Source organism: Phalangium opilio, unplaced genomic scaffold (genome assembly GCF_054372755.1).
Source record: "Phalangium opilio isolate 3A_F unplaced genomic scaffold, DU_Popi_V2 ptg000014l_1, whole genome shotgun sequence".
Classification (NCBI taxonomy): domain Eukaryota; kingdom Metazoa; phylum Arthropoda; class Arachnida; order Opiliones; family Phalangiidae; genus Phalangium; species Phalangium opilio.
In genome coordinates, this window is record NW_028324149.1 from 1,329,240 (window position 1) to 1,342,780 (window position 13,541).

At 33.6% G+C, this 13,541-nt stretch overlaps 1 protein-coding gene and 1 long non-coding RNA gene across 5 annotated transcripts in view; one reads left to right on the forward strand and one right to left on the reverse strand.

The window, feature by feature from the left end:
• Nucleotides 1-13,527, reverse strand: Tmep (Transmembrane endosomal protein). 3 transcript variants are annotated; one of them, XM_089865139.1, is made up of 9 exons: nt 13,348-13,527; nt 12,669-12,717; nt 12,114-12,344; nt 11,883-12,045; nt 11,644-11,810; nt 11,462-11,553; nt 5,521-5,690; nt 5,197-5,441; nt 1-3,683 (listed from the first exon to the last, which is right to left on the reverse strand). In XM_089865139.1, the coding sequence occupies exons 3-9, from the start codon at nt 12,342-12,344 to the stop codon at nt 3,336-3,338; spliced, it is 1,416 nt and encodes a 471-aa protein (XP_089721265.1). In that variant the 5' UTR covers nt 12,669-12,717; nt 13,348-13,527; the 3' UTR covers nt 1-3,335. The 3 variants fall into 3 exon arrangements, with proteins under 3 accessions (XP_089721265.1, XP_089721263.1, XP_089721264.1); XM_089865137.1 differs by having other exon boundaries at nt 12,619-12,717; XM_089865138.1 differs by lacking the exon at nt 12,669-12,717 and having other exon boundaries at nt 32-3,683.
• The window catches only part of LOC149704997 (uncharacterized), a 19,484-nt gene continuing 15,460 nt past the window's right edge, over nt 9,518-13,541 (forward strand). For both annotated transcript variants that reach the window (XR_016381487.1, XR_016381488.1), the window contains exon 1: nt 9,518-10,658. This is a non-coding gene — a long non-coding RNA (uncharacterized LOC149704997). The remainder of the gene's footprint in view (nt 10,659-13,541) is intronic.

Genomic DNA, 13,541 nt, shown 5'->3' on the forward strand with positions numbered 1-13,541 from the left:
TAATTGTATGTACTGCAGTAAAGCTAATAACCACAGAAATAAAAGCATATTTAATTAATACTTTGGGGGGGAAAACAGAACCGATATACACTTATTTATTTTTTTTTTTCGAGGCATTTGATGACGTATTTTTTTTTTTAAATATCACTGTTCGTTAATTAATTAATTAATCATATGTTTATATTTATTTATTTATATATATCTGCGTTATGTTAATTAATTAATTTTTTCTATACAACTGTACAAGCTGTGGTTGGGGGCGCTTTACGTTAAAAAACCTCCGATGACTTTTAACGGAAGTAAATAAACTTAAAGTAAATTTACTTCCGCTTTTAGTTTGAATGCAGGGGAGGTTAATCTGTACTTAATTTCGATTAGGGTTAAGTATTTAAGACTATTATTTAAGTAGGTATAGGTTACGTTACAGTTTTGTAGATTTTCTTTTTAAAGTACAAGTAAGGGCCATTTTTCTTCACATTTTTCATTAATTATTAATTATTAATTATTAATTATTTACACGTTTATGTGTCGGGGGGTCGGGGGAGGGGGGAAACGAAACGTTTACAACAGAAATCCACCTAAATTATTATTATTATTTTTATACGTTTTATATCTACTGGGCTGTTTAATAATTAATTAACAATACTTTTTAAACACTAAAACATCTATTATTTAATTACTATAGTTTTTTTTTTTTAATAATTAGATTATCATCGTAGCTTTAACAAAGTTTTCGATCAACTCGGTCGGTGATTGGACACTTTAGTGACTTTATTTTAACAATTTATTTATTTTTTTTTTTGGTTCAGAAATTAATTATATATCTATTAAGTAATTAGGTTTAAAGATGAAAATTATAATTATAACCCAGTATTCACCCAAAAAAAAAAAACCAAAAAAAATTACGTGATTTCTAAAAAATTCATTACGAATTATTTTAATTCCAAAAACTGCCAGCTTTTAACGAGTTTTAATTAATTAATTAAGTCAATTAACTCTTTTAATTGACATTTAGTTTTAATCACATACAGGAAGACCAATAAACTTCTCATCTACATCCTTAGAAAGGAAAAAATTGCCTAAATGGGGACTAAAACAAATATAGATAAACTAACTTAATTAATTCGTTAAAATTAATTAAATTTGCATTAAATTTGCATTAAATTAAACTAAATTTAATTAATTCGTTAAAATTAATTAAATTTGCATTAAATTAAACTAAATTTAATTAATTCGTTAAAATTAATTAAATTTGCATTAAATTAAACTAAATTTAATTAATTCGTTAAAATTAATTAAATTTGCATTAAATTAAATTAAATTATTTACTATATAGTTTAAAAAGCTGGCAGGATTAGAAATGATTAAATGTTTACGATTTAACTATATAGGAACAGTTTTACACAAAAAACCTCTTCTTAATCAATCTTAATTAAAACAAACTTTAAGCTTAATGCTTTCTATATAATTAATATTAATCGGTTATTAATTAAAACGAGTGAATGATATATTATAACCTGTAAAAATCACTAACTAACGTAACATTTCATTTCATTTCATTTCTTTAAAAAGAAGTAAATACCTTTAATGGGGCTTAATTATTTATTTATAACTCTCTATATCTTATCTATAAGACAATTAATACAATTTAAATATAATTATCATTTAAAGCTATAATGCAACGTTAATTAATTAATTAATTAAAAGGGAGGGAACGTACGTGCAATTATATACATTAACACTAAAAAATATCCTGGAAATTGGTCCAGTTTAGTTTAATTAATTAATTCTAATTGGTCAGTTTCAAGGAACCAATTAAAACAAAAATAAAGCCAAATATTTTTTTAAAGAAAATTTTAAATTTCATTCCATTTGCTGTTGCCGTTGCCATTTTAAACGCAAATCCCATAGCTGCAATTCCCCGTAATTAAAAGGCATATCCCGTATCCCTCATTAACTAATTAATTAATTAATTTTGTTCCTATTGTAATTAGCGCGCCGCTAAATTAACCAAAACTACGCACCCAATTAAATTTAAAGACGTAATTCCCCGCGATTAAAATTTATACATTATACACTTACTTTACAAAAGCCATTGTTTGTTTGTTTGTTTGTTTTAATTTTCAGGCAAAAAACTGTTACTTATTATTTTTTTTCACAAGTGGCACAAGAAGGTTAATTACATTATATTTGTATTTAAAAGAGATTCGCTGATTTTTGTAATATATATAAAATTAAGATTAAGATTAAGTACCTAATTAACTGGTACTTTTTGATTTAAAAAAATAATAATAATAATAATAATAAAAAAAATAAATAAGGAGACCATGACAACATCGCGTGTTGAATTTTAGCAAACATATGATACAAATATTTATTTGGTTAATTAAGGGTCGATTGAAATCTCAAAAGATAACCTTGAAAAATATGCCTAATTAGTAATTATAATAATTAATTGGAAATTAATATTAGGCATTTTTTGGCTAAAATTACGCCTATTTTACGTTACGTTAAAAATTCCCAAAAAATTTTGTTTATAATTGTTTACTATTACTCTTGAAAAATTTTAACGTAAGCCCGGCAAAAATTAGACTAATTTTTGTCATAATAGGCGTAAAATAGACCAATTTGGCTAAAATTACGCCTATTTTACCTTAAAATTCCCAAAAAATATTTATAATTGTTAAGAATTACTCTTGAACAATTTTAACGTAAGCCCGGCCAGAATTAGACTAATTTTTGTCACAATAGGCGTAAAATAGACCAATTTGGCTAAAATTACGCCTATTTTACCTTAAAATTCCCAAAAAATATTTATAATTGTTAAGAATTACTCTTAAACAATTGTAACGTAAGCCCGGCAAGAATTAGACGAAATTTTGTCACAATAGGCGTAAAATAGACCAATTTGGCTAAAATTACGCCTATTTTACCTTAAAATTCCCAAAAAATATTTATAATTATTAAGAATTACTCTTGAACAATTTTAACGTAAGCCTGGCAAGAATTAGACGCAGTTTTATCACAAATAGGCGTAAAATAGACCAAATTTTTCAAGAACGTACTCCATACTCCGGTATTTCAATCCACCCTTGCAGATTTTAATGATAATAATTTTAATTTTTTTCCGTATAAAACCACCAGGGTCTTCCTTCCATCAAGTTTATATATAAATTAACCTTTTGATCTTTTGTTTCACGTTAATTTAATGATTATATTTAAATTCTCATTTAAAAGATTTATGTATGTATGTATGGCTTGTTCCCCATTTCAAGATTGAATAAGTATAACCCTTTTTTTTCCCACTTTTTTGTAAGAAGACGCGGCGGATAAATTTACTGAAATTCATCGTCGGAACTAAGAAGAGTAGTTTTTTCCGTATATCCTCCCTGAGTTACAGAATTTACCTGCCGTCCCTGAGTGGGTTGAGTTCCTCCTCTCTTCCTGCCGCCCCCGCCCCCGCCTCCGCCTCCACCGTGGTTCGATTGCAGCACCGTCCCCCCATTTTGGTTGTCAGCGCCTTGAGGGTCATCCTCGCCAACGGCGGTGCTCAGGTTGGCGCCGTAGGGCCCCCCTCTTTGCACTCCATTGGGTGGGGGAGCCGTGTACTGAGTGTACTGCTGATACTGGGGATGAAAGTTGTGAATGGCGTCGTTCATGATGTCTTTAGGGTTCATCGTTTCCTGGTTGAGGAAAAAAGAGAACGCGTGTCGGAAATTATCTATTTTTAAAATTGGCGTCTAAAACATGAAATATTCCTATAAAATCATATTTTTTGTAAAGTTTCCGTAAAATTCCCACAAAATTCCCGTAAAATTCCCACAAAATTCCCGTAAAATTCCCACAAAATTCCCGTAAAATTCCCACAAAATTCCCGTAAAATCCCCACAAAATTCCGTAAAATTCCCACAAAATTCCGTAAAATCCCCACAAAATTCCGTAAAATTCCCACAAAATTCCGTAAAATTCCCACAAAATTCCGTAAAATTCCCACAAAATTCCGTAAAATTCCCACAAAATTCCGTAAAATTCCCACAAAATTCCGTAAAATTCCCACAAAATTCCGTAAAATTCCCACAAAATTCCGTAAAATTCCCACAAAATTCCGTAAAATTCCCACAAAATTCCGTAAAATTCCCACAAAATTCCGTAAAATTCCCACAAAATTCCGTAAAATTCCCACAAAATTCCGTAAAATTCCCACAAAATTCCGTAAAATTCCCACAAAATTCCGTAAAATTCCCACAAAATTCCGTAAAATCCCCACAAAATTCCCGTAAAATCCCCACAAAATTCCCGTAAAATCCCCACAAAATTCCCGTAAAATCCCCACAAAATTCCCGTAAAATCCCCACAAAATTCCCGTAAAATCCCCACAAAATTCCCGTAAAATCCCCACAAAATTCCCGTAAAATCCCCACAAAATTCCCGTAAAATTCCCACAAAATTCCCGTAAAATTCCCACAAAATTCCCGTAAAATTCCCACAAAATTCCCGTAAAATTCCCACAAAATTCCCGTAAAATTCCCACAAAGTTTCCGTAAAATTCCCACAAAATTCCCGTAAAATCCCCACAAAATTCCCGTAAAATCCCCACAAAGTTTCCGTAAAATTCCCACAAAGTTTCCGTAAAATTCCCACAAAGTTTCCGTAAAATTCCCACAAAGTTTCCGTAAAATTCCCACAAAGTTTCCGTAAAATTCCCACAAAGTTTCCGTAAAATTCCCACAAAGTTTCCGTAAAATTCCCACAAAATTCCCGTAAAATTCCCACAAAATTCCCGTAAAATTCCCACAAAATTCCCGTAAAATCCCCACAAAATTCCCGTAAAATCCCCACAAAATTCCCGTAAAATCCCCACAAAATTCCCGTAAAATCCCCACAAAATTCCCGTAAAATCCCCACAAAATCCCCGTAAAATCCCCACAAAATCCCCGTAAAATCCCCACAAAATCCCCGTAAAATCCTCACAAAATCCCCGTAAAATCCCCACAAAATCCCCGTAAAATCCCCACAAAATCCCCGTAAAATCCCCACAAAATCCCCGTAAAATCCCCACAAAATCCCCGTAAAATCCCCACAAAATCCCCGTAAAATCCCACATTTCCGAGAAGTCCCATACTTTTCTTGATAAAAATTCTATTTAACCAAAATTCTTTGGGCGGTCGGCAGACAGACTTATGGTTGTTAGCTTACTTTTAAACTGCTGGAAATGCTCTGCATCGTAACAGAACGGCCTTGAGAGTCCGAGACGCAACCATGGGTGTAAATAGTGTAGGGAAAAGCGTATCTCAAAGCCAGAGACGCGAAAAACATTTCGATACAAATAAGGAAGTTCTGATAACCAGCAGAGACAGTTCCCGCATTTGTCGTTGGATCTCCTTCCGTCGAATAAAGGGGCGAGATGACACCCGCTTTTTCCAATACCGCCAATATCACTCCTGAGTTACGAAACAAAAAAAAAAAAGAATTAATTTCTATCTTAATTTAAATTAATTTAATTTTAAAAAGTTGCAATACCTTGCCAGAATGACAAGAAAATAACGGATTTGACAGTGAAAAATTTCCAGACGGGTTCATAAGGTGATAATAAGTCTTTCGTCGCGAAATAGAACAGCAATAAACCATAAAGAGCAAACGAAACGCTGATGTTGTAGATTATGACGATGTATAGATAACCACTGTCTGGTCTATTTTAAAGAAAGAAGCGAAATTATCCCACCGGTGTTCTCATTTCAATGAACGTTTTATAGGCCTAATCCTCCTTAATTTTTTAATTGCATTTAATTGATGATAAAAATAGTAAGGGGTTGCAACGAAAACTTCAGATTCAAATTCCCAAACATATCCAGAATTTCCCTGACCTTTTTTACATTTTTACCTTTAAGACTTTTTACGTCTAATTGTCATTCTTCTAAATATCCCGACTATTAGGCCTAATTGTCATTCTTCTAAATATCCCGACTTTTTAGGCCTAATTGTCATTCTTCTAAATATCCCGACTTTTTAGGTCTAATTGTCATTCTTCTAAATATCCCGACTTTTTAGGTCTAATTGTCATTCTTCTAAATATCCCGACTTTTTAGGTCTAATTGTCATTGTTCTAAAGATCCTAACTTTTTAGGTCTAATTGTCATTGTTCTAAAGATCCTAACTTTTTAGGTCTAATTGTCATTGTTCTAAAGATCCTAACTTTTTAGGTCTAATTGTCATTCTTCTAAAGATCCTAACTTTTTAGGTCTAATTGTCATTGTTCTAAAGATCCTAACTTTTTAGGTCTAATTGTCATTGTTCTAAAGATCCTAACTTTTTAGGTCTAATTGTCATTCTTCTAAAGATCCTAACTTTTTAGGTCTAATTGTCATTGTTCTAAAGATCCTAACTTTTTAGGTCTAATTGTCATTGTTCTAAATATCCCGACTTTTTAGGCCTAAATATATATATTGTTCTAAATATCCCGACTATTAGGCCTAATTGTCATTGTTCTAAATATCCCGACTATTAGGCCTAATTGTCATTCTTCTAAATATCCCGACTTTTTAGGCCTAATTGTCATTCTTCTAAATATCCCGACTTTTTAGGCCTAATTGTCATTCTTCTAAATATCCCGACTTTTTAGGTCTAATTGTCATTGTTCTAAATATCCCGACTATTAGGCCTAATTGTCATTCTTCTAAATATCCCGACTTTTTAGGCCTAATTGTCATTCTTCTAAATATCCCGACTTTTTAGGTCTAATTGTCATTCTTCTAAATATCCCGACTTTTTAGGCCTAATTGTCATTCTTCTAAATATCCCGACTTTTTAGGTCTAATTGTCATTCTTCTAAATATCCCGACTTTTTAGGTCTAATTGTCATTCTTCTAAATATCCCGACTTTTTAGGTCTAATTGTCATTGTTCTAAAGATCCTAACTTTTTAGGTCTAATTGTCATTGTTCTAAAGATCCTAACTTTTTAGGTCTAATTGTCATTGTTCTAAAGATCCTAACTTTTTAGGTCTAATTGTCATTCTTCTAAAGATCCTAACTTTTTAGGTCTAATTGTCATTGTTCTAAAGATCCTAACTTTTTAGGTCTAATTGTCATTGTTCTAAATATCCCGACTTTTTAGGCCTAAATATATATATTGTTCTAAATATCCCGACTATTAGGCCTAATTGTCATTGTTCTAAATATCCCGACTATTAGGCCTAATTGTCATTCTTCTAAATATCCCGACTTTTTAGGCCTAATTGTCATTCTTCTAAATATCCCGACTTTTTAGGCCTAATTGTCATTCTTCTAAATATCCCGACTTTTTAGGTCTAATTGTCATTGTTCTAAATATCCCGACTATTAGGCCTAATTGTCATTCTTCTAAATATCCCGACTTTTTAGGCCTAATTGTCATTCTTCTAAATATCCCGACTTTTTAGGTCTAATTGTCATTCTTCTAAATATCCCGACTTTTTAGGTCTAATTGTCATTCTTCTAAATATCCCGACTTTTTAGGTCTAATTGTCATTGTTCTAAAGATCCTAACTTTTTAGGTCTAATTGTCATTGTTCTAAAGATCCTAACTTTTTAGGTCTAATTGTCATTCTTCTAAAGATCCTAACTTTTTAGGTCTAATTGTCATTGTTCTAAAGATCCTAACTTTTTAGGTCTAATTGTCATTGTTCTAAAGATCCTAACTTTTTAGGTCTAATTGTCATTCTTCTAAAGATCCTAACTTTTTAGGTCTAATTGTCATTGTTCTAAAGATCCTAACTTTTTAGGTCTAATTGTCATTCTTCTAAAGATCCTAACTTTTTAGGTCTAATTGTCATTGTTCTAAAGATCCTAACTTTTTAGGTCTAATTGTCATTCTTCTAAAGATCCTAACTTTTTAGGTCTAATTGTCATTCTTCTAAAGATCCTAACTTTTTAGGTCTAATTGTCATTGTTCTAAAGATCCTAACTTTTTAGGTCTAATTGTCATTCTTCTAAAGATCCTAACTTTTTAGGTCTAATTGTCATTGTTCTAAAGATCCTAACTTTTTAGGTCTAATTGTCATTGTTCTAAATATCCCGACTTTTTAGGCCTAAATATATATATTGTTCTAAATATCCCGACTTTTTAGGCCTAAATATATATATTGTTCTAAATATCCTGACTTTTTAGGCCTAAATATATATATTGTTCTAAATATCCTGACTTTTTAGGCCTAAATATATATATTGTTCTAAATATCCTGACTTTTTAGGCCTAAATCAAAATATAACCAAAAATTTTCATTTAAATCGCATTTTTCAAAATTCTAAAAATTTCCCAACCCTTTTTTTTGGCCCATTTTGAAATGCCCTGACCTTTACAGGTTTTCCCACTACTTATCCGTAATACCATAAGGAGATTATCTCTCTCTCTAAGGGCCCAAGCGCATCTATTATTAAAAACATCTAGTTCTGCTAGATGTGACGTAGATTTTGTATAGGGGCTCCTTCCGAATTTTTCGTGAAATTCGCGGGAGAGAAAAATAATTTTCAAAATCAGCCACGACCGATATCCTGAGCCGGTCGTGGTCTAGAGGCGAGCTCTGAGATAACGCTCCCAAGCGGTTGGGAATCAAACTAAAACAGGCGGGGAGGCGAGTGGCGAGACGCGAGAGAAATCTTTGAAGGAGGGAAAAATGTTCAATGCCAGGTTACTCTGCAGCGAATGCGCTCGGCCTCTGTTTAGGCTATACAATTATTATACTACTTGAGATGACACGGATGGCTAACCAAATCGGACATACATACATTTCATCCGTAACATAGAATCTTGGGCCCTTAGAGAGAGAGTATAATTTCCTTATGGTAATACAGATAAACGGGGAATTTAATGGTGCAGCGAGGCTATTTTAAAGGAAAGCGTAGACTGTTTAAACAACCCTTTCCTTTAAAATAGCCTCGCTTCACCATCAAATTGCCCGTTTTTCAACACAAGAAATATTCAAGGTTTTCTAAAAGAAACGATACAATAAAAGGGATATATCAAAATTGACAGCGAACTTTCTAGAAAAGATTCCAAAAACAGATTCTCTCGTACCACTTGGTAAGTTGGTACTACTAATCCCTATAGAATCATGGTCTTTCGCCATAATCCCCAAAAGAATTTTTTCCAAGAAACGACCTGACCCACGACCTTCAAAACTAGTTGGGACCCCCCACTTAAAAACCCCACAAAATGATGTGTCCCCAAGATAAGGCCACTCCTTCGTTTCTTACAAAGAACCTTCTAGATTTTATCACCTCAACCCCTGCTTAAACTGACCCATCTATTTTTATCACGAGGAATGCATACAGCTACAAGGAATCATTGCGTACCCATTTTCTCAACTCAACATATCTAAGCGGATTTTGTAAAAAAAGCTAGACTTATCATTATGTGTGACGAATTTTAGCTCGCGAATAGAGAGCTTTCAGTTGGAGGAGGAGCCGAGTCTCGTGACATAATTTACGCTGCCATATTGGTTGGTTTATAGCAGGAATGAAGCTGAGACCACCCTGCAATATGGCTACCAGAACAGCGGTAAGACTTGAGAGGGTGACTTGGGAGGGGTGTGACGTACTACTATCCCATCTGAAAGCTCTCTATATTCTCTTATCCCGTTGCTCGTTGCAGCTATAGTAAGTGCTCAACCATGGTTAACAAAACCCGCAGTGTCTGCTACTACGAACATTCTCGTGACGTCACACCCTCCTATTTCTTATCTCGGCTTTGGCGACCATATTGGAAGGCCTTATAATAGAGCTATCTCAGTTATGACGTCAGTGCCTAGGCAAAACGTCCCGGGCTTAGCTTTGGTAGTGGGCGGCCATGTTTGGTACCACTTTGGTTCTATGGGCATATGGCAAGGGTGACGTCACACTAAAGCTCTAGTTAGACTATAGAGAGCTTTCAGTTGGAGGAGGAGCTGAGTCTCGTGACATAATTTACGCCGCCATATTGGTAGGTTTAAAGCCTGAGACCACCCTGCAATATGGCTACCAAAACAGCGGTAAGATTTGGGAGGGTGTGACGTACTACTATCCCATCTGAAAGCTCTCTTTACCAATATTGACGGTCACATCCCGGCCCTTACCCTCTCCCCTCTCAGTAGCACTGGATAGAACTTAAAGAGTAGTTATATATATGGGGGCACAATGATTCCTATTAGGTGTATGGATTTCTATTAGCACTATTTTGTTAATACCGGATGATGTCTATTGCAAGACTCATTTCCCTGTTGCTGATAAGAACACCCCACCATAACGTCGCTGAAATAGGTTTCTAACTTTCTATTATATTAACACTATTAACACTAAAACGCTAAAACCTCGGTATCCATCCCAGTCTTTCCCACGTTTCTATTCTATTAAGACTAAAACACTAAAACCTCGGTATCCATCCCAGTCTTTCCCACGTTTCTATTCTATTAAGACTAAAAGGCGTTTTTAAACGTCAGGGTCAGGCATCCCAGAAACAGTTCCTTGCAAACTGAGAAACAAAATAAAACCAAGGGAGGACTAAGCTCTTAAAGTGTACCGCGTTATTCCTTATTCCGGTACTGAAAATTTCTGGAATCCCTCCGAGATGTTTTGAGGAATTAATTTTTAATTAAAATATTGTGCCGAGTGCGCGAGAAACATTTTTTAACTTCAAGAAAGAAGAACGGTAAGCCTATTTTGAGAATTTTGGGTAAATGGTATTGGTTTATGGTTCTGTTTGTTTGGACTCATAGATCCCCTTATACTTTAGTATGGATTGTTTTGAGATAAATTTTATTTGCATGAGATTAATTTTTTTTTAAATCCACCTATTTAAACCATTTAAAGTAAATGAATAGTGTGCTACCACGAAGCTAGGGGGGAAAAACTGTGACGTCAATATTGGGTCCCGAATAATTTGTATAGAGTAATATTTGCTGAGGGGGGTGAGACGTCAATGATTTTTCAGCCAATGAAATTAACAAGCCAACAGATGGAGTCACCTTCTGGTGGCTATAGAGCTCATGTTAAATTCTGCCGCCAAAATGGCGAATGGGCGGAGTTTAATGTCACCCTCCCTGTAACCGATATTACTCTATTGCCCAAGCTGACTACGTCTCGGGACTGCCAATATGGTCGCCTGAAAATAAGGTAAGAGATAAGAGCATGTGACGTCACTACAAAGTTCGTGGTAACACACTATACTATGTGAAGTTATACGCGACAAGGGTATAAAATTAATTTCAAAAGAATTCCAGTTTTAAAATCTTTAAGTTTAAATTCCCCTACAACGTAAATTTTAAATGTTTAAGTTTTTAATTTTAAATGTTTAAATATTAGTTTACATTTTATTTTAAAACAAAACCCCATTTGGGTACTCATTTTGACTAACGCGGACGCATTTTTGTTTCAAACACTTTTATAAACCTCGTCGTAAATGCTAAATTAGTAAATTCCCACTATTAGCCAAGTAGGCCTAATTATATTTACCTCCAATCACCGTCACTGTACTTTCCAAACAACTGTAAAATCAAAGTCACGACTGACATCAGGGGTTTCACGGCGCAAAATTGTAGAGTCGCCTGTTAATATAACAATTAAATATTAACGGTAGATTCAGATTCAACCCAATAACAAATATATACATTTTTAAAAAATACGTTACTATTTACCTGTTTACAAAATCTTAAGAAGCCGATTGTGTAATTTTTTCCAGATAAGCAGCAAGTTCCGTACATAAAACTAGACTTTATGGGCTTTCCCCTGATTTCAGTCATAATGTTACTTTCACCGCCTAAATACTCGTAGCATAGACTCAAGAAATTGTATATGACAAAAGCTAAAAGTTAAATGATACTTAGACTTAGACTCGAACGTTTTAGGCAAGAATAGGACATAGGGTTAAACGTACCTTCGTACCAATCTCTGACACTATCAAAGTAGACGTAATAATTATTGTGAAAAAACAAGAGACTTAACCAAGAATCAAACGCGTAAATAGGAACGATAAAGAGAATTCGCACGATCCATCTTTGTTCCGATGGACACGTGTAAAAACGGAGATGTTGATAGATCTTTTAAAGGGGGGGGGGATTTAAACATTAATTTATTGGAGGAGATTTTTTTATAATTAAGTAATTACCTGATGGCAAGTAATTACGAGAGCTGCCCAAACAAAAGCGCCCGAAATGGCTTGGGCCGCGGTTGTTTGTAAGAATATTGGTGGAATAACCGTTATATTAGGGGACATGGTGTTGTTATTATCGTCCAGAAGGAAAGTACTATTTATATCAAAATTACTAGACAAAACTTCCGAAGATAGTAGACTCGGGGACGTTACATTAGTTGCCCCTTCATCACTGCCATTTACCATCTGGTTAAATTTAAATTGATAATAATGACTTAATAAATGAACTAAACTAATATAGTTTTGAGTGAAATTTAAGCCGGTCTTAGCACTAAAACTAAACTAAATGGGGGAGGTTACGTTCCTTATATTAATTTCATCATTCAAAGATTAAATTATCAGCTCACGTTTTTGATTAAGAATGGACAAAGGCTTAAATTCTATCTCAAAACCATTTAAAAATTTCAAATTTAGCTTAAGCGTAGATGAAGTAAAGTTTGAAATAATTGAAATTATATACAGTAAGGTCCAAGATTTCAGTATACATGCTTAAGATCCCAAAATTTGTACCACTCTTATCACTGACTGCCGAAATAGGAAAATTTTTGGCAATAAAATACTGCGAAATAAAGATGTAATCTATTTGAGAAATACGTGTGACTTTGACTTTAGTTTACTGTAATCTAATCTTTAAATAGCGTAGAATAAATAGATAAGCGAGATATAGAAGCAACAGGACCATATGTTAGGCAAAGAATTAGATTTTATAGCAAATCTGCACATTAACAGCCCCTGGATTTAGGTAAAATTAGCTTCTCTTCGCTTTATATTTGCAAAAGATTGCGAGAATTTATAATTTAACCGAATATTGCATTGCGCAATTACCTAAACCTAATTTACAAAACAAATAGAATATACATTCAAGGGCTACAAAGCTAGCTGTATATCAACTCTAGGGTAGGGATATGTTAAAAAAACGCAAATTTAAAATTTTTCCAAGCATTTTAAGCTCAATTAAGTCTTCCCACGCGACTAATTCACGTAATAAAAAGTAATTAAGATAAAATCAACCCCCCTTCCCTTTGTGGCTAATGGCTAATGGCTAGCGTTACAGTATATGTTATCATTGTTATGAATACTAGCTTGGCTTCCGCGTATTTAGGCCAAGGCTTATTAAAAGTCTAAATTGACCAAGGCTTAGCGCAAACTCGGATTAGCGTACCGTAATGGATAGAAATATCATATTTACCTTAGTTATAATTACAAATTTATAAATTTGAGGCGTTTCCGAGCCATACACGACTACAAATTCACAGCAATTTCACGATTAATAGCCTTAAATTTGAAATAAAACACCGGAATAATTTCATGTTCCAACAACTTCCATCTGTCATTAATGAATTTTGGCCGTTTCCCGTTACGTCACCAAGGGCGGAGCTTATA